This window comes from Equus asinus, chromosome 23 (genome assembly GCF_041296235.1).
Source record: "Equus asinus isolate D_3611 breed Donkey chromosome 23, EquAss-T2T_v2, whole genome shotgun sequence".
Lineage (NCBI taxonomy): Eukaryota > Metazoa > Chordata > Mammalia > Perissodactyla > Equidae > Equus > Equus asinus.
In genome coordinates this window covers 21,559,418-21,580,592 of record NC_091812.1, presented here as the reverse complement: position 1 = coordinate 21,580,592, position 21,175 = coordinate 21,559,418, and the positions used below count along the sequence as shown (strand labels likewise).

Sequence of the window (21,175 nt, the reverse complement as noted above, 5' to 3'; positions counted from 1 at the left end):
TACTAAGATGCTAAGGGAGCCATAAAACGAGAAGGTTTGGGAACCTCTGAACTATGGTATCATACAATTGATGTGTCTTCTTTTTAAAATAAAAAGTACAAAACACTCCCATATATTTTCAAAAAATACAGAATAAGAATCTAAATGTATTTCTAAAGATGTGAAATGATACACACTAAACTGACACCAGTGAGGGTGGGTAACAAGGAGAGAACAGGAATTCAGGGGTGCTGGTGAAAGGAAACCATGACTTTCCTGAAGTTTCATCTGTGGTGTTTTAACTTAAACCTTTTATGTGTACCAGTGCCTTACACCAATAATTAAAAATCGACTTAAAAAAAGAAAGAAAGCTAAGCTCTACTCATAGGATAAGGGTGAATTTCACGTAATTTAGATTCATGAGAAAGAATTTCATGCATAACAGGCAGATGCCAAATCCAGCTGAGCACTTAGGGCTGACACTGTGGTCCAGCTCAGGAGCCAGCAGGCCTGGGTTTGAATCCCAGCTCTGCCACTTACTGGTGGTGTGACCTCCAGCAAGTTCCTGTTCCCTCACTTACGGCATCGCCAGGAGGTTTGAATGGGTTACCTCACTAAGAAGCCCTTAGAACAGAGTGCAGGTTCCATAAATCCCAGCTGCTCCCACCTTCCTCATGTTCACTGAGAGAGACTCCTGGGTTGGTGCAATGGCCCCTCTCAGTGAGCCCACCTTCTCATTCTCTGCCTCTCTCACTCCCCGCCCTACCTGCCCTCTGCTCTGCATGGACAGATAATTCTCCTCCCCATTTTCATTCTTCTTTTCAGAGTTAGGGTTGGGCAATGAAGTCGCCTGTTCTACACCAACAGCCCCTGCTGTTACTGTAGGGACAGACGGATAACACGCCTGTGAGAAAATAACCATGATGTAATGACTTGCTGCTTAGATATGAGGCTCAGAACATTTATTGCACTGCTACTTTCCTTTCAATTGCTACTTGGAATATATGCTATTTTTAAAGTCTGCTTCTGTACTGGAAACTGATACTCCCTAAGAGAGGCAGAAAGGAAAGCCTGCCAACCAAACATCTGAATTTGTGGCTGTTTACTGTAGCTGAAACCTTCATTTCTTCAACTCTCATTGAGAATAAAAATTGCAAATGCTAAGGAAGCTAAGACTCAACCACTGATTCTCCGACTGAGCTTGGGGAGTAAGATGACCCTGAGGCTGCCTCCCTCAGCCTGATGTGAAGGATCAGGAAGGCGTCTGCAGAAGCACTGTCAGGGCTCTGCCCAGGACCCTCGGGTGCCCTTCCCTTTCAGTACACAGCCGTCCCACTCTTTATAGGAAGGCTGCCCTCAGGTCACTGAGTCCACTGCAGGGTCAGGTGAGCCTCCCCACTCCCCCACCCACAGCAGGGCAGCTCTTAACTAACAACTGACAGGGTGGGAGGACAGACGCCCCTGCTCCCTTGCCCCTGGGCCGGGACAACTCTCAGGCATGACCTCCACTGCTCCAGGGCTCCTCTGTGGCCTGAGCCCACGTTCCCCTCTGCACGACTGTGCCGCCATCCACACTTGCAGGGCCTCCTTCTCCTCCCTGTCCCAATCCCCCCTCTCCTATGAGTGTCTTCCTGGGAACACTTCCTGCTAAGACTGGAGTTTTCATCGCAGGATCTTCTTCCTGGGAACCGGACCTGAGACAGTCTCCCCCAGAAACTGCCCTCCGTGGTGTTTCAAATCCTTCCCTTGGAGGTTTATTGCTTATGCCTTAGGCCTGAGCCCTGGCAACCTGCAAGGCCTCTGTGAGAGGGCCCAACTGAACAGGGTTTTCAGTAGTGACATCTGGCCTGAACACTTTTCAAGTCATTTCTTAGAACAAATGCATTTTGATTGACAGCAGCTTGAAGAAAAAGAGGAGGAGCAGAAGGAGCTACACAAAAGGGTGAAAAGCAGAGAGAGGCCTGAACCCTCCAGGCCCTGATTCCCTCACCTGGGACCTTGGGATGGGGGCAACAGAGTCCAGGACCCTAAGAGTCCTTCAGTCAGCCCTCACGGGCCACCTTCTCTGAACCTGAAGGATGAGAACGTTGCCAACAGATGTTTCTTTCTTTGTAATTTTGCTAGACCCAGCTGCAGTAAGCCCTAAGAAGATAATTTCCTCTACCCCATCCTAGAAATGGTGCATTTCTTTTGTACTTTCTAATTTTGGCTTTTTGGGAAAAAAGAAGTGGGTGTGAGGAGGTGATTTGTGACAAAGTAGATTGATTTTTAATTTGGTAGCTGCTAAGACCAAAAAAAAGGCTCCCCAACATAAACAGTATAACACTTAGTTATCTATGAATGTTGGATTCAGGCTATGATTACAGAATAAATTACACACCTCTCTGTTATCTCTCTCAAAACGCTTGATGCCATAAATCAGAATAATCTGTAGCCGAGAGAAATGTGTCAAATAACCAACGGGGCTTTAAACAGAATGAATGTACCTCCCCAAACAGGAGCTTGTTTTTCCCTCTGAGTAACGAGATCCAAAATCTGACCAGTTCCCATCACAGCCCTGAAAAGGTGCCTGATTCTCAGGTCTCCCCTGGACAAAGCCCCAGAGTAACTCATTCCCTACTTTACGTAGCCAATTTATGCCATTTCTAGGCCCTTTGGCCTCTTTTAGGGGAAAGAATGCCATCTGAATGAATGCAGCCTAACAGTGACCTGGACAGTGAAGTGAGAGCTGGGCCTAGTGATTTAGCTTCAGTAACAATGGTTTCCACTCCAGGTTCAATAAAATCGACCACACAACACCACCAACAATGAAAGTATCTGTAGATCAGGTACACTCAAAGGTGAGTGTCCTTTTGGAAGTCAATCTGTGTAAGAAAATCTTCGTTTCTTCTATGTAGTGTTTTTTCCTCCTTCAGCCATAACTGCCTTTGCATTCTAGGTTCTCAGGGATGAGCTAAATAGGAGTAAGAGCCAGGAGAAGAAACATTGTAGAAAACAGGTGGAAACTGGAAGCCTAAGAAAGCAGAAGCAGCACTTTTTTTTTACTGTAAAGAACCGATAGTAAATATTTTAGGCTTTGTGGTCCATATGGTCTCTGTCAGAACTACTCGATGCTGCTGCTGGAACATGAATGCAGTCACAGACAATACATAACTGAATAGTAGTAGCTGTGTTCCAATAAAACTTTATTTATGAAAAGAGAAGGGGGAAATCCTGACCCTTGTGTTCCAGCCGCTGCTCTGTGTCCTCATAACAATGCTTACTTAAAGAAAAAACAGTATTGTAAAAAGAAAACACAATAGAGGTTGCAAATAATTTATTGCTGTTTATATTAAAGTACACTAGGATAGCAAAATGCAGTCATGAGGGAAATTATGAGATTCCTTCAAGCTTTTTACAATGGAATTTACCACTGGTAATGGCTGCTGTCGACCATATAAATTTAACATTGCCATCAAATTGTTTTAAGGTACAAAGATCTCCTGGTTGCCAGACCCATGGATCTTTTCAGACTCTTCAAAGCATGAAACAGTAAAAAGATCAGTTACACCTGTTGATAATGTGGACTAATTCATTTAAATAACAACCCTATGGCTGTGGCATAGATACTATTGGTATCCCCATTTTACAGGTAAAGAAATTGAGGCATACGTTAAGGAGTCTGCTCAAAGTCATACAACCAGCAAGTGGCAGGGACAGGATTTGACCCGGTTTTCCTGGTGTCAAAGTTCTTAGCACCTGAGCAACAACGTCTTCCAACCCTCCTTCTTCCTTGATATTTCAAACTGTGGTCCATTCTCCTGTATTACGTCTATAACTACCTTTGCTTCCAGGATGTCTCTCTCTCCTTATTCTATTCTTTCTGCTCTGTACGTTCCTGTTCAGTCTCCTTTGCTGTTTCTCTTTCTGGATCATCCTTTAAAATATAGATTTTCTTTGTCTTTCAGATACTCCTCTTGTTCCATTCTCTCTCCTTTAGTTCCTCAATCCATTCTCAGGCTTTGTAGTAGTGGAGACCTCATGGGCTCCAAAATCTCCATCTGTGACCTAAACTTCTTCATTAAGCTTCAGATCCATCTTTGCAACTATACACTGAACATCTCCACCTTAGCATCTCACAGGCCTCCCAAACTCAACATTCCCGAAGCTTACCACTTCTCCCTAAACCCCACTCTCTTTGTACAGTTTATTCCATAAGTAATTCTACCTGCACTTGAAGCCCAAAGTGGTCATGTACGAAGTCCAAACACCTTGCTGGAGAGGCTGTGTGGAGAGGCCCTGAAACTACATGCAGAGGGAGGGGGCCCCCAAGTCCCACCTTCCAGCCACCCCCATCAAGGCAGCAGTCATATGAATGAAAACATCTTGGACCCTCCAGACCAGACCAGCCACCAGCTGAATACCACTGAGTGAGCCCAGTCAACACCATGTGGAACAGAAGAATCATCCAGCTGAGCCCTGCTCAAATTTCTGGCCCACGAAATCCTGAGTTATAATAAAATTGTGCTGTTTTAAGCCATTGAGTTTGGGGTAGACTTGTTACACAGCAATAGATAACTAGAACTCTCGCTCCTGTTTATGGACTGAATGTGTGTGCTCCCACCCCAAAATTCAACTGTTGAAGCCCTAACCCTCAATGTGATGGTATTTGGAGGTGGGGACTTTGGAAGGTAATAAAGTTTAGGAGAAGTCATGAGCGTGGGGCCCCCATGACGGGATTAGTGTCCTTATAAGAAGACGAAGAGAGACCAAAGAGCTCTCTCTCTCTCTCTCTCTCTCTCACTCGCTCTCTCTCTCTCCCTTCACCATGTGAGGACACAGGGAGAAGACAGCTGTCTGCAAGCCAGGAAGAGAATTCTCACCAGGAACGAAATCTATGGGCACCTTGATCCTGGACTTTCCAGCCTCTAGAACAGTGAGAAACAAATGTCCTGTTTAAGCCACCCAGTCTAGGGTGTTTTCTTACAGCAGCCCAAGCTAACTGAGACACCCTTCACTGTTACCCTCCATGGATATAACATATAGCTGAACCTCTGAAAGACACCTGCTGGAGCATGCGTGAAAAAGAAATAAAAGTCTGCTTCAGATTGTCACTTCCTAACCTGTACTGTTTTTATTTCTCCAAGTTATACATCATACTTACCTTCTAGTCTTCTTCCCTCCTTGACTTAAAAATTGTCTTTATAGCTACTTTGAAACTTCCAAACCTGCTGGTCTCCAGTCAGCTCTGATGTTCTTGCCTGCTGGAAGCCTCCAGTGAGTGCTTCTCTCTCTAATGACAGTACTTAAACCTTATCTCCCTGATTAAGTGCTGTCCTCATCTGAACCAAGCCCAGGAGGTTCCCACCACAAGAAGGAAGACCACCTGACCTTGGATAGCCTCCTGTTTTTTCCTAACTCAAATTGGGATAAAATGGCATTTTCCCAGCCCACTCAACCTTATATCTGCCTTTGGCCCAAACAAGATAACCAGTTCCTGTGTTTTCTCCTCCCACCGCTAAAATTATGATATGCCAGTTGGCTAAGTGACTTCCAGATTGCAACCTGTCTTTATCAGGCATCCTGTCCCTTCCACAGAGAGGGCATCAGCTGTAGACAGAGTCAATTATAAGCAATCATTTTAGTTAAACACCAAGTTCTGCTTTCTACTGAAAGAATGTGACACTTTCCCCAAATCTGTTAGTGTTAGCACCCTGCACCACAATTGAACCACTAGAGAATGTATCCAATTTTCAAGGTATGAGGATAGTGCTGCCTTCCTTGTAACTGGAGCGCCCAAAGTCCTTTCCCATCAAGCCAAGTTACTTGTCCATACTCCCTCTCAAAACAGGCATCCAAGCAGTCCTGATTTTTAATACGCCTGAGACTTAAAAGAGGACTTATGAAGGAGACAAACTCGTGACCAGTGACATGAGGAAGCAGTACACCCTTCTCTTCAGTGCAGAACTGCCCTAAATCTTAGGTACCATTCTCATCCTAGTTACAAGCATCTGTGAAGCATTTGTCTCCAGGAGCAGGAAGCAGCCCTTCAATGGCAGGAGCAGCTGGTGGGACATAATGCTGCCTGGCTTCCTGGCGCCATCCCCCGAGTGAAACTTCAAATCATTGGGCCTGTTTTTAGTCCATTCCAGGTTGTCCAAGCAAATTGCTCTGACATAGAAAAGGTCTTTTCCCATTATTAGTAAAACTCACTGATACGCTCACTAGCTCTTTCCGGCTGCCAACATAAAAACCCCATGGCTATAATTACATTTGGAGGGAGGAGGCATCAGTGTTCAGCGTGTCCTTGCACCCATGATCTCCCAGGTCATCCTACCTGAAAGTGTGTCTGGTGGCCACGTGACACAATGCCCTAACACAAGGGTGCCTGAGGAGATCATCCCAGAGGTGTGGATTTCCAACGTGAATTTGTTGTCTTTGAGTAGGAGTAAGAATGGTCATAAATTAGAAAAGTCAATGACACTGATGTAAGTGGGTTGAACAAATGCTTAGAAATAGGGAAGTTAACATCAAAAGCACTGGGTCTATCTCCTGCAGACTACACATCAACCACCTACAACCACGTCCTGCTATAATTCCTCCTCTGGCTGGGCTGGGGTTGGGTACATCCCTAGTTCTAAGGCACTGGGGGTGGTTTCCCTCCTGGGTTTGGGAAAGGGTGCAAGAACAAGAAGGGAAATCTAGGACAATGGACATCTCAAAGCGTAGCCATAGAAACTAGAATTAGGAAACCCAACCTATTATTTCAAAACTTCATCTCTCCAAAGAAAAGTTACCCAAACACCTGAGCAGAAGTGGTGGAAAGAATATGCGAGATTTAAGAAAAAATACCTGGGCTTAACCTTTTTCTTCTGGAATTATTTCTTCCAAGACTTCTAAATGTATAGTTCCAGCTTTCTCTATCAGTAAAATGAGGGGACTACCACCCATCTTTTCCCTAATTGTAGGCAATTAAGATTATATGAATTCCTCAGAAGATGAATGTGGTGAAAATTCAAGGGTATTTGTATTGAATCTGTCCTCCCTACCTCAAATTTTTAAAATAATGGAAATTCTAAGTATTTGCCATTAAAATATCAAAAGATAGTTATCATTTGCTGACTCGATCCTCACCACTTTCAGAGCATATGCGGTATGAGACATCTTGTCAACCATATGGTGTTCCGCATGTAAGAAGGCTAAATATTTAATATTCCACAATGGTTTACCATCAATCAAGTTGGGAAGAGCTGTACGCAAACTCCCACCTCCCACAGCAGAGGTGAGTTCCACTTTAGCTTTTCTAGCTAACTTGATTTTCTCTGGTGATTAGCCTTCTATCCAAATAATTCATTTGTTTTATTGTCCACTGAGTAAAAGTACATGAGCTGGTAAAAAACCAATGCTGGTCAATTAATTTCTGCTTAAAACTCCCATATTGGGACATCTTTGTGCCTTTGATGAGCTCATTTTTCCAATTATCTAAGTCTCACTTTCCCCCTTCTCTCCCCAAAGATTCTAATAATGGCCTTCCTGCCTTTAAAAGAAGCTGTTATGGACACTTCTAGGTTTTAGACTTGCTAATCATGGTTGTATTTCCTCATGCAATTGCTGCACCTAGACCTAGCAATGCAAAATAATTGTAATAACAACAATTAATAACAAAAATATCACATAGCATGTCCTCAGTATATACCATTTATTAAGCATTTACATACTTCATCTCTAATTCCCATCTCAATCCTACATATATGTAATATTATCTCTTTTAACAATCAGGACAAGGACCCAGAGAGGCTCAGGAACTTGGTCAAGATCACACAGCTTACTAACCAGCAGAGATGGGAATTAATTCACATCTTTCTGAGTGCAAATTCCATGCAGTTTTGTGTAGCACCCCCTCTACAACCTATGTGGAAGCCACACTCACACTGTATCCTCAAAATCAGAAGGCTATAAGAGCTGTGTGATGTGGGGGAGAAACAGAACTGTTAGGCAGTCCTCTAAGCAACTGAATGAACACATCTGATAAGATTGTTTCTTTTCTTTTAAAGATTGGCACCTGAGTTAACATCTGTTGTCAATTTTTTTCTCTTCTCCTTCTCCTTCTCGTCCCCCTCCCCCTTCCCCTTTCCCTTCTCCTTCTTCTTCTCCTCAAAGCCCCCTGGTACATAGTTGTATATTCTAGTTGTAGGTCCTTCTAGTTGTGCTATGTGAGACACCGCCTCAGCATGGCTTGATGAGCGGTGCCACGTCCAGGCCCAGGATCCAAACTAGCGAAACCCTGGGCCACCAAAGCAGAGCACGCAAACATAACCACACAGCCACAGGGCCAGCCCCAAGATAGTTTTATTCTGGGAGTGGCCCATAATTTTTCCACTAATCCATGAGTAAAAATTAAGCTAAACCAAGTCAAAATATAAAGAACAGTGAAGCACACCAACCTAAAGACTTTTCCTTTCTTAACTTAAAAAAAAAATTCTTAGGCATATTGAAAAGTTGCAAAAATAATATAATGTAACCTTCACCCTTCTTCCCCTTAGGTTAGCATATTGTATAACCACAGTACAGTTACCAAAATTAAGAAACTAATATTAACACCACACTATTAACTAAAGCACAGACTTCATTTGAGCTTACCGGTTTTCCCACTACCATTCTTTTCTCTTTCAGAATCCAACCCTGGACCCCACATTACCTTGGTTAATCGTCTCTCTAACCTGTGAGTGTGCCCCTGTCTTTCCTCATCCTTCACGACTTTAACACTTTGCAAGAGCACTGGTAAGTTATTTTGGAGAATGTCTATCACTTTAGTTTGTCCGATGTTTCCTCAAGATGTGAATGAGGTCATGAACTACTGGGGAGAATACCACAGAGATGATGTGTCCTTCAGTTCATGATATCAGGGGGGATGTGATGTTGGTATGCCTGTACTGGTGATGTTAACCTTGATTGCTTGGTTAAAGTGGCGTCTGCCAGTTTTCTGCACTATAATGTTATTCTTCATCCCTCTGCAATTAAATATCTTGAGGAGATACCTTGAGACTATGCTAATTATCTTGTTTCTCCTCAAACCTTTGCCCACTAATTTTAGCATTAATCTATGGATCTTGCCCACAATAGTTATTATTGTGGTGTTCTAATCACAGTTTTCTATTTCTGTCATTCTTTCAACATTTAATAATTGGAATTCTTCTGTAAGAAAGAGCTGCTCCTTCTCCATCTTTTATTTATTTATATCAGTATGGACTCATGGATATTTATTCTGTGGAATAGAATCCAAAAATATTGTTATTTATTGTTTCTGCTCCAATTGTTCCATTTTGGCCATTGGCAGTTCTTTCAGGTTGGCTCTGTGCCGTTCCTAGTGCCCTATCTTTTAGTTTTTTGAGCACTTCCTTACTTTCTGGTGCCATGAGATGCTCCAGGTTCATCTTGTGATTTCCCTGTCCTAGCCCTAGAATCAGCCATTTCTTCAAGGAGCCCTTGTTTCTTCATTGGAGAATAGTATTAGAAACCAATATTGAGGGGCTGGCCCCGTGGCCGAGTGGTTGGGTTCGCGCGCTCCACTGCAGGCGGCCCAGTGTTTTGTTGGTTCGAATCCTGGGCGCGGACACGGCACTGCTCATCAAACCACGCTGAGGCAGCGTCCCACATACCACAACTAGAAGAATCCACAACGAAGAATACACAACTATGTACCAGGGGGCTTTGGGGAGAAAAAGGAAATAATAAAATCTTCAAAAAAAAAAGAAACCAATATTGAGGGCTTTAGTGTGCTCATTGCTACTGGGGTATCATTGCTGCTAGGGCATCTCTGTGGACAGAACTTGGACACACACACACACATATATATTTACTTCTGCATCCATTATGTATTTTTTAAAAAAATGAGTTCAAGTTGATATCTCAGATTCCAAGGGTAAAGACTTCTCTTAATATTTTATCCAATATCTCCCCAATAAAAGAGTCAAGAGAAATGAAAAAAGTTTATGCATTTAAGTGGTTTCCAGCTATTGTCCAGGCCAAGGGTCAGCAAACTATGGCCAATTGTCTGTATTTTGTAAAATAGATTTATTGGAACACAGCCAAATGCATTAATTTAGGTATTGTCTACAGCTATTTTCCACTAGCATAGAATAATTGAGTAATTATGACAGAAGCTGTATGGCTCATAAAACTGAAAATATGTTTTGTGGTCCTTTATAGAAAAGGTTTACAGATCCCTGGTTGAAGCTATGACTCAAATTTTCATTTGGGAGATGGAATGGAAAGAATATGGGTTCAAATTCCATCCTTCCTCCAACAATTACTAGCCATGTGGCCTTAGGCAAACCACTGACCCTCTCTGAACCTCTACTGCCCCCTTCCTTGCAGGGTTTTACAGAAGACTAGAGACTAAGTGAGTAAAATTCCTGGCACATGACAGATTCTCACCTAATGGTAGCTAGAATTACTTCTTCAGGTTGACTGTTCAGAATTTGGAATGGAACTTTGCATGAAAATAATTTATTTTCAGTGGCAGTTAGAAGACTAATACAGTCCACAGAGTCTGTCTGGCTCATAGGGTTTAGGATTTGAACCATAAGCCTAAACTCAATACTCACTCAATCACTTACTAGCTGTGGGAACCTGTGGGCAACTAACAACATCTTTGAGCTTGTTTTTCTCTCCATACCAGGGTGATATCTTCATAGGCTTATAAGAAGTTATGTCTATGCATATTTTTATCCCATGGTCCCCAACACCAGTCAGACAACCAAAGCTTGGATGGCTGCATCAAAAGTAGAATTGCGATGAATTAAAATACATGTTCCTGACCTTAGCCCCAGGGATTCCATATCGGAAAGTCTAGAATAGGGATAACACTAAGCATTTGTAGCTAACACCTAAAGGGATTTTGTTGCAGGGCCAGTTAAACAGTAGAAAATGCCACACAAATTCCCTCTGTGATCTCATGTCAGCCCTACACCCTCAGCAGTGTCCTGCTCTCTTCCTCTCACTCAGGTGAATGCTTTTCCCATTAAAGGATTCCTCAAATTTCTATGGGAAAGGAAAATCTCCTTCTTCTGACACCCTGCATTGCATCCATTTGTAGGAGATTAGGTCCCACTGGACTCTACAGACTAAGTAAGATTTCCTATGTTTCAGAAGGAAATCTAACCTGTTCCTTAAATAGCCTGCTCTTTTACAAAAAATATACTCTGTGAGTCTTTCCTCATTGTATTGGGTCAATAAATATGAAACCAAGTGCCGAGCGAGGGTGTGAGGAGAAAAGAGGGGACAGGAAGATGACGAGGGACACTAGTAAAGAGGACAGCAAATTAAAGAAAGCAGAGGAGACCTGTTCCCCCATCTATGATGACCCTCAGCTGACCTTTCACACACTGCCCTGCTTGGCAGTGGGGCAGGGTAAGAAGCAGACACTGAAGCAGGTACTGGGGCCCCTGACGCATAGCTGGGGCTCACAGTAAGGTTGCAGACACAGGAAAACTCAGGGGGTGGGAGCTGGGATGAAGATTCCCAGGACCTTTTGGATGTGAGGGACACACATCACTGTGATTCCAGCATATGCCATGCCTGAATGCACATAGGCTGGGACACCAGCTCAAAAGGCAACACTCCAGTGCTCACTCTTACACACCAGCAGAAACCAGGAAGCAGAGGTGTGTCCAGAAGCAGGGATACAATGGGGGCTGTGGAGTTTAGTGGTGCCCAAAGAGCAGCTTTCAAACTATCTTAAGCCTTCATCCACCAAAATCTTTTTTTAATTGGAATGAAATTCACACAACATAAAATTAATCATTTCAGTGGCATTTGGTACATTCACAATGTTGTGTAACCACCACCTATATCAAGTTCCAAACATTTTCATCACCCCAAGAGAAAACATCATATCCTTTAATCAGTAACTCCCCCATTACTCTCTCTTTTAATAGTTTTACAGTGAAGGGTAGATTTTCTCTACAATGAGATTTTATGTAGCCACTGTTTCAAGAACTTTAGCAAACTTTGGGTTGAAAGGGCACAGGAACATTCTCTCTTCAAGTGGGAGCAGCTTTCTGGAAAGACCTAAGGTAAGCTTTCTCTTCTCCTGCCCCACCCAGTCCAATGGGAACAGTGCCAGGCACTTCCACTCACACACACACTGGACTGGTCAGTTTCATGTGATCAGCAGCCATGAGAACAAGGGTGCATCACAACTGCTCTGAGAGGAACAACTTAAGCACCCCACAGCCTGAGTCACTCCCGCAAATGGGTCCGGACAGAGGTGGGTTCTTACCCGCTGCTTCTCTGGGTCCACATAACGAATGCCAAAGTAGTCCTTCTCCAGCAAGCTGTAGTAGTTGCAGATGTGGTCAATGAGAAACTGCCCTTTGGTTTCCCTCTGCAAAGGAAGCACATTTAAGTTTCAGCCAGAGCTCACCTTGTACAATGATGTCTAAAATGTGCCTCCTTCACTCCAATAGGTCTGTGCTTAGAGAAATGCATTCATTCACTCCAGTCGCTGGAGCAGGGAGTTCCAAGCTCTTTCAATCACCAACCACAGTGAGAAATACATTTTGCACTGTGAGCCATTACACACACACACACAGAACCAAAGGAACACCAAAAAGAGGAGCCAAAGAGACACTAAACAATACTGTGCATAGATGCAATGCACTCTAATATGCTCTATTTTATTCTGTTATGTGCCATTTGATTTTTCTAAAGCTATTTAGGACTCAGAACACTGATTTCACAACTCAATACCTAATGGGGACCCTTGGTTTGAAAACCCACACACAATTCCACATACAATGCACCTGACTTCTTGCTCTAATTGCTCGGTAGGTATTCACTCACTCAGTCCTCACAATGACCCTATGAGGAAGGTACCCACTTTACATCTGAAGAAACTGAGGCATAGAGAGGCTCAGTGGCTTGCCCAAAGTGACATAACATGTACAGAGCAGGATAGGACTGGACCAGGGCCAAGAGGCTCCAGAATCCGGGCTCCTACCACACTACTTTGTCTCCCTGGAGCATTGGTGAATCCACTGTGACTCTGCTGGATGGCCCAGTCCGGATGGTGTGGAAATGCAACGAATGGCGACACCCTGACTCTCACTAGGAAAGGTGGAAAACCTGTTGCCTCAGGCCTCAAAGCCACTGTATCACATCCATAAATCAACACAGAAAGGCACTGTGGGACGTTGAGGCGGGAGGGATCAGCACTGGGCCAAGATAACCTTGGGCAAACTCCCCAGCTGTTTCCACATCAGTAAAATGAGTTGGCTGGACTAGATGATTTCCAAGTTGGTTGGATTACTTTTCCTTCTAAAATTCCAACCAAATCTGATTAAGATAAATACTATTACCACAAAATCCTCTTAATACCAAAGACTCTTCCAAGCCCTCATCAGGATATTTGATAAGATTAATTTCTGCTTCAATCAAAGTCACTGACAGACCTATGGAATGTTTTAGGGATGGAATGTGACCTATAAAATAAATTAAGAAATTACAGACATTAACTGAACCCCTCTTCCAATCCACTAAAAATAATTTTGGAAGATTAGTGTGATCTATGTTGCGTGATTATCTTTTCATTAGAAACTATTACCATCAGCTCGGAGGGTTGATGAAAAAGCAACTCACTGGCCTGGGATGCACTGCATTGAATGAAGGACTGAGGCTTATAAGCACATATGGTGATATGAAGCCTCAAGTCTCCTGAAATCACTTTGCAGTTTAATTTTGAATGAATTTTGAGCCTTTACATTCTTTCCAAGAGAAATTCTATCTGATGTAGCTCAAAAGGGACAAAACATCAAAATGGCATTTGTTTTTAGATTTCTGTAATTGTTTTTAACCCAGGAGGCTCAGATGACAAGCTATATCTGATAACAGCCGAATCCAGTGCCCAGAATATAACCAATGAATTTAATTCCTTTTACAGATTTAGTCTTCAATCCATCCATTGTAAAGAGGCTGCTGCAGGATCAAATCACTAAACATAATGTGTGAGTCCATCATTTTATGGCTGGATTGCCAAGGTCTCTGAAGGAGGATTTGCTGGGGTGGACAACCCCCACCATGTACGATACATGCCAGATGTGTGGGTCAGGGCAATGCCTCGTAATGACGTCGGAGTAAGCAGACCTTGATTGTGCCTGACACCTACTGCTGGCACTTTGCCCTGAAGATGTTCTCAAAAGCGCAGCAAAGATTTTTTTTTTTTTCCTGAGGAAGATTAGCCCTGAGCTAACTACTGCCAATCTTCCTCTTTCTGCTGAGGAAGACTGGCCCTGAGCTAACATCCATGTCCATCTTCCTCTATTTTATACATGGGACACCTACCACAGCATGGCTTTTGCCAAGCAGTGCCATGTTTGCACCTGGGATCCGAACCAGAGAAACCCGGGCCACCAAGAAGTGGAATATGCGAACTTAACTGTTGTGCCACCGGGCCGGCCCCAAAACAAAGATTGTTTTAATGATTAAACACAAAAACCAATACATATTCTGCAGCAATAACTCCTTAGACGATCTAAGACCTTGAGAGAAGGAAGTGCCACTGCAGACAATGTGGCGACTGGAGTGAGCAGTGTGGCCGAAACAGGGATCACTGCCTTCCTCAAGAGCAGGTGAGGCCAGTTCCAGTGGTACCTGCCACCAGGTGGGTTCTAGGTCCCTGCTCCTGAACACACCACCCGCAGGGCAGCAATGCTGCAGAGCAGAGGCCTCAGCCTCACCCAGGAGGGAGCCTGTTGGAAACACAGAGTCCCAGGCCCTGCCCAGACCCTCTGAACTAACCTGCCTTTTAGCAAGTTCCTGGGTTATTCACATGCTCATTCAAGTGTGAGCAGCATTGGTCTAGGAGAATTTCCCTGACACAGGAGAAGTGCAAAAATTGTACCTGTCTCCAGAGGTCACTAGAACAAAAGCCCATTTTCCCTTGAGAATTGTCTGTTTCTCAACTCAGAAAAGTCAGTCTTGCCCAACCTCGAGTACACAAACTCCCTCTGCCTTCGTCAGAGGCAGGACCCTGCAGCTCCACCCCTGAGTCTGCTGTCAGCCAACCTCATCATCCTGAGATGCTCCATGTCACTGCTTCGCGCTGAGGAAGCCAGCGTGCAGCCTCCTGTTCTGCTCTGTTCCTCTCCTGCCTGGAACTGTGGACAGTGTTCTTAGGCCACGTAAGTTGCTAGTACTACCATTTCTGTGAACTAAGCCCAGCTTTGCACTAAAGACAAGGCCATCCAGGCCCGGTACCAAGGGCTGGAAGCGATCCTTCAGGGTCAGGTGTGTGAGGGGCAGAAGTCCAGCTCCCAGCCCCACAGTGTCACTTCAGGCGAGGGGCTTGGGGGTGAATGCTGGTTCTGCCCTCCACATCCCACCCTTTGGAACCCTGGTGAACTGACTCAAACCCTCCATTCACTTCCTCCTGAGCTTCCTGGGGGGAGAGGGCATTGTTGACTGCCCTGTCCTGCTGCCTAAGCCAGTGCCTGGCACACCGGATGGTATCGAGTGAATGAATGAGGTGTTGCTTTCTCTCCTGGAAAACCTGGGGTCTGGGAACTGACAGTGAGCCCCCGGCAAGAAAGCAGAGTCCTTGCACTGGAGATTCTGCAAAGAGAGAGGAATTAGTCAACTTTCACCCAGATCCTTCAAGGTCTACGTGGAGAAATAGTTACCAAAGATTCTAAGTGTAAAGACTTATTTTTAATGTTGAAATTCTGTCAATTCTCCCACAAGATAGCAGCTGTACTTTCAATACAGACTGAATAGGGGAAAGTTACAGAGATAATACAAATTCTTTAGAGCTGGTGCCTAAGTTGTGTTTTATTAAACACAACTGTGTTTCACACATTGGAAAAGCAGTAGGACATGAATGTGTGAGCAGGGCTCATCAGGGGGCAGTAGGTTATTATAATCTGTACCTCACGAAAGTGCCTTAAGTCTAGACTCTTGATGCTGCCTCTAAATGAGGTCATAGAGTCAGAAGTGCATGGACAAAGTTGAAAGAAGAATTGGTTCAGCACACATTTAAACTTGTGTCCCTCTACTGGTCCTCACCGCCTGTAGTGCACTGTGGATTGATATTTTTTCACAAATACTGTACTAAAATATTGTGAATACAATTGTAATACTTTAATGTGTTAAAAATCTAAACCAATGCTAGTCAAGTTATGGTTTATGGACTGTGCTGTGTGTTACTAGTTCATGACATAAATCAGAAATTGAGTGATTTATTTTCAGTGTTTTTTACAATTATTAGTCCAAAATAGATCGGGGGAACAAAACCTAGGACTGGTCTCTCACCAGAGAGAGTTTGAGATGCTCTGATCTAAACTGAGCTGCCACGTTTGGGCTTCTGTTTGGGATTTCTTCACTCCAGGAGCCTCAAAGTGTGAAGGGGCTGGGTCCTCTCTCCACCTTCTCAACCACATTTTACACGATTCTTGGTGTGCGTGTGGATCCCTGAACACCTTGCAATAACCCCACATTCTCTCAGGGTCCCCTCCCATAGGTGGGAAATGAACGTAATTTTTGTAATCACAAACTAGCCTACTTTTCAGAAAATCCCACCTCGCCTCTCCCACACAAACTATGTACTAGAAAAACAGAACAAGCCACTATGTTCTAGTCTTGTTTCCACCACTTACCAATTGCGTGGCCTTAAGCAAGTCATGAAATCTCTCTGAGACTTGGTTTCTTCTTGTATAAAAGGGGAATTATGACGATAACTTTCAAATCTACACCAATGGGTTACTTTGAGGCTCATTCATGTGTTTGTTAAACATCTACTATACAGCAGGCATTGGGATAAGGATTAGAGATAGTGAGCAAAATATAATTTACACTCTCACAGACCTTAAAACCCTGCGGTTTATAAAATGTGAAAGCATTTTACCAATGTAAGATGTCATTATTAACAATACTGAGAATATCTTAAACTTAAATCTTTGTCTCTAATTTCATAGATCCTTCTAGATACAAGGAAGTTGAGAGGAACAGGATTCACCTCCCAAAACTGGCCTGAGTGGTAGAAAAAGTGAACAAAGAAACAAATAATTCATTTATTTCCCCTAATTCCCCTTGACTCAATTGCTGATGATGTATTTACTTCAACTCTCCAGTTCAGTGGTAAAGTTAAAACAATAATATATTTGTGCTTAAAGAAAGAGCAAGAGAAATCAATTGATAAGTCAGCAATGTCTTGTCTTCAATGGAAAAGTATGGTGGATTTCAATCCTCAATTCCTAAAACTCTAGGCCAAGACAGTTTGCTACCTTTTAGATACTGGTTAAGTGAGGCAAAGAGTATTAACCCCAAAATACCTAGTGTATTGTTATAAACTAAGTTTTAGAGTTTGAATATCTACTTTCAGGAATGAAGGTATGAACATAATAATGATAATTACTATTTATTGAACATTTACTGTACACCCAGAACTGTTACATACTTTGCATTTAACCTCTTTACAACCCACTGAGGTAACTACTATTCTCCCATGTTATAGATTTTAAAAACAGACTCAGAAATGTTAAGTTTGTTTGTAAGTGTGTCAAACCCAGGTCCAACACCTACGCCCAAGCTGTTGTAGGAATTCAGTCCTCCTATCTTCCCCATTCTCTATGTGGACACAGAAGAAAAGAACAATATGGGGATCTTGGAACAGTATCAAGTTCCCCAGTTCTTAGAATTTGGACACTGGCAGGAAGGAACACTAGGTCATCTACCACCACACCAGGTCCAGGGAGAGGCAGTTTTATAAAACACACATCACATTATAGTAGACATCATTGGTTAATTTCCAAGCATCCATACAACCCTGTCTTCCCTACTAGAACCCAAACTTTGTTCAGGTATGTACATGTGTGTGCATACATATAACACATACATACACACACACGCACGGGTACATACAAAGTCCATGAGCCTCGGGGTACTATAACCCACCCCTACCTCCAGTTTAGGTCAAGAAGACATGAGGGGCAACTGACTGGGGTTTCTGGGATGGCTCTTGTTCACTCTTCTGAAAGAGCTTCAGGAAGACACTTTGCCTTCACTCTGGAAGTCATTATACAAAGGCCTGAGGCCTGGAACTGCTGCAGCCATCTTGAAATCGGCCTGAAGATGAAGCCAACACAGGGTTGAGCCAAAATACTCACAGGAAAATGGAACTTGTGTCTCCAGGTTATCAATCATGAAGCTCACCCTGAGTGTGAACTCCCAGTGATGCCAACAAAATTCTTGTTTCAGCTAGTACAAATTGGTTTTTCTGCTTGTTGCACACAAAATGTTCACTTGGAAGAGAAGGTGAATCAACCTCAGGCCAAGTAGAAGAGCATGGAAAGGACAATACTGCAAGTGTGAAACATGATCACAGAGGTTATCGACTAATGAACCACAGAACCAAGTGCGTCTACCAACATGTCTATTCAGTCAGCACAGTGTTTTCATATTTTTAAGTTGGGAGACTGCACAGAAAATCTGGATGCTGGCTGCTCTGGAAGAGCTGGAGGGTCTGGAAGCTGGACCATAAAGCTCTGCTGGAGCTCAGTATTAGGTGCCCCTTCCACAGAGAGTGAACCTTGCAGTCTACCATGTTCCCCTTCATCCTAGTGTCTTCCACATCTTCCATTTCTCACACTTCCCAGGACCCCAGAAGAACTGAGTTTACAACCCTGATCTAAGGCAAACTAGAGGCTTTTGAAAGGGTTCCTTGAAATGTTTTCCTTAAAACCACTTGGGAGCATCTACACAGAGAGGAAACGTCCTCAATCTACACCTTTGAGCTGCCTTCTTAGACTGTCCAGCCACTGAAGTCCTAGGACTTGTGGGAGGAGGAAGGGCCCAACACAGAACAGGCTTAAGGGAGGATCACTAAGAAGAGGGGAGCAGGCAATGGCTGGAAGAAGCAGACACACAGATCCTGGACACTGGAAACAGTTCATCTGGGGGCTGGCACTGTGGCCCCAGGAGCCCTCTCTGGCAAACAGAAGTAGCACTGCAAGACCTCACTTTCTGATAATAAAGGCTGTGAGGTTATTGTTCAAACAGCTCTGTGGCTTAGCACCCTATGCTAGCCAGAGTTGTTCTTGAGGAGAAGGTACAGCCTGCACATATGCACATCTGGGGAAGACAGAATTGACAGTCTCTGCTGATTCTTCTACCTGGGAAGGAGGAATCCAACTCCTACAGGGATACCTAGAAACTCCAGAGGGATTCTGGATAACCACAAGGCCCTGAACAGCAACTGAATCCTCAGGGCTCACTGCCAGGAGTGTGTCTTCTAGGGACAGGTGGTTGCATTTCTTTCATGAATTAAGAGCCTCAATCCATTTACCTTCATAGGCAGATAAACTAAGAATAGTAATGAGAAATTGGTGAACTAAATAGTTTTCCTTCTATTGTGAAGGACACGCATTTCTTAACTTAAGAAAAATTGTGGTTTAATTGAACAACATAAAAACATTCTGTTTATATCTCCACTAAAAAAATTCAAGTATATTTGTATAAATTCATTAATTTTGTTATGGTAAGCACCACAGCTTTACCCAAAACAGAGCATTTCTTTAGAAAGAAATTAGCTTTTATAATTGGATTTTAAATAGCAAGTGATGTATTGTTTTGTTAATAGTTCTTTCCCATTGCAGACAGTAACTGGTATTTGATATTTGGCTGTGACATAACATTCAGAAAATTGCATCATCCCAGGACAGTGAGGAAAGAAGTAATATTAAAGTTCTTTAAATGAGGAGAAAACTAAAGAAAAATAAGAATAGAGGGAGAATCCATTTTCTCACACAGAAATTAAAAGTTGCTTTGAGCCACAACTAGAAGGACCCACAACTAAAAGTATACAACTATCTACTGGGGGGGATTTTGGGAGAAAAAGAAAAAAAAAGTTGCTTTGATTTGTGTTACTCAAACATTTTCAGATGAATGAAAGGTAATGCCAAGGTTTGGGGAACCTGCAGTACCCAATTCTGCACACACATGTTACATAGTAATAATCAGTATATTATGGCTAAGGTACTTGAAAATATAAGCTAGATTGATTAAAAGCATTTTTGTACACAATAAACCTTCATAAGTTGGGGAATGGGAAGGGCATGGCTATGACTGCAGGAGTGACGTAAAAACCAGAGAATAACAACAAAACTACCACCAAGCCAGACACTCGTTGGGATAGAAAAATCAACAGTTACCTGAAAGTGATCATCTGTCCAAAAAACTAAAGGCAAAGCACAAGTGGCCGCCTAGCCCAGCAAGGCCCTTTGGTAGAGAGTCAAAACACAACTGCCAATATCAAGTCCATGGTGGCCACTATGCATTTGGAGAAGACAGAAATGTACTGCCACCTTCACAGCAAGAAGCTTAGAGTTATCAAGGCTGGGGAAGATAAAAGGGCCCCAAGGAAGAAAGACAAAGAAACAGTGCAACTACAAGAAGGGAGAACAATCAGAACAGGTTGGCCACTGCATTGTCTGGGTCCTGAATGGTGTTTCTGAGGGAATGGCATGGTTGAATAAGCAGGCAGAGTGGCTTGGAGTCGGTAATGTTTCCTTTTGTTTTTCTCCTGGGTGTTCTCCACCTCCATTACCTCTCCTGTGTTCCACAGCTTTCATTCTATAAGATGGCTTGTGTGCATGGGGTCATTTCTCTTTTGACTGGCACACAGATCCATCCCAATGCTTGGGGAATCATATTTGGTGTGTCAGCTCTTCTTAGCAATTTCTGCCACTGCTCAGTGCTCAAAAGGGTCTTCCTTCCCCATCTTTTTTTCTTCTTCATGTTTCAAGATTTAGTGCCATTGCCAGACCCAGTTCTTGAAGCCACTCACCTCTGAATAATATGAAAGCTTTCCAATGCCAATTCTTTCTAAAATTTCAACAAAGTATTTTTTCTCAGGCTGAGGAAATAAAGGCTCCGAAAGCCTAATTAACTTACCCAAGGTCAACACAGCTAGAAAGTAGCAGAGTCAATATTTATACCCAGGTCTACTTGATTTGGTTATTATAGCCAAATTTTTAAAGGTTTAAAAGAAATAACTTCCTCAATTTGATAAAGAAGGTCTACAAAAGGCCTATAGCTAACATCATACTTAAAGAAACTAGATGCTTTCCCCATAAAATCAGGTCAAAGCAAAATGTCCCCTCTTACTATATCTATTCAATATCATACTGGAAACTACACCCCGGGAAAGCAGTGGGCGAGGGCC

General features: G+C 43.2%; 1 protein-coding gene across 21 annotated transcripts in view; it reads right to left on the bottom strand.

Annotated features, from left to right (window-relative positions):
• Positions 1-21,175, bottom strand: part of FRMD3 (FERM domain containing 3) — a 382,586-nt gene that overhangs the window by 128,901 nt on the left and 232,510 nt on the right. For all 21 annotated transcript variants that reach the window (XM_070495921.1, XM_070495924.1, XM_070495918.1 and 18 more), the window contains one exon: positions 12,242-12,346. In XM_070495921.1, coding sequence (XP_070352022.1) covers positions 12,242-12,346 — 105 coding nt within the window. The remainder of the gene's footprint in view (positions 1-12,241; positions 12,347-21,175) is intronic.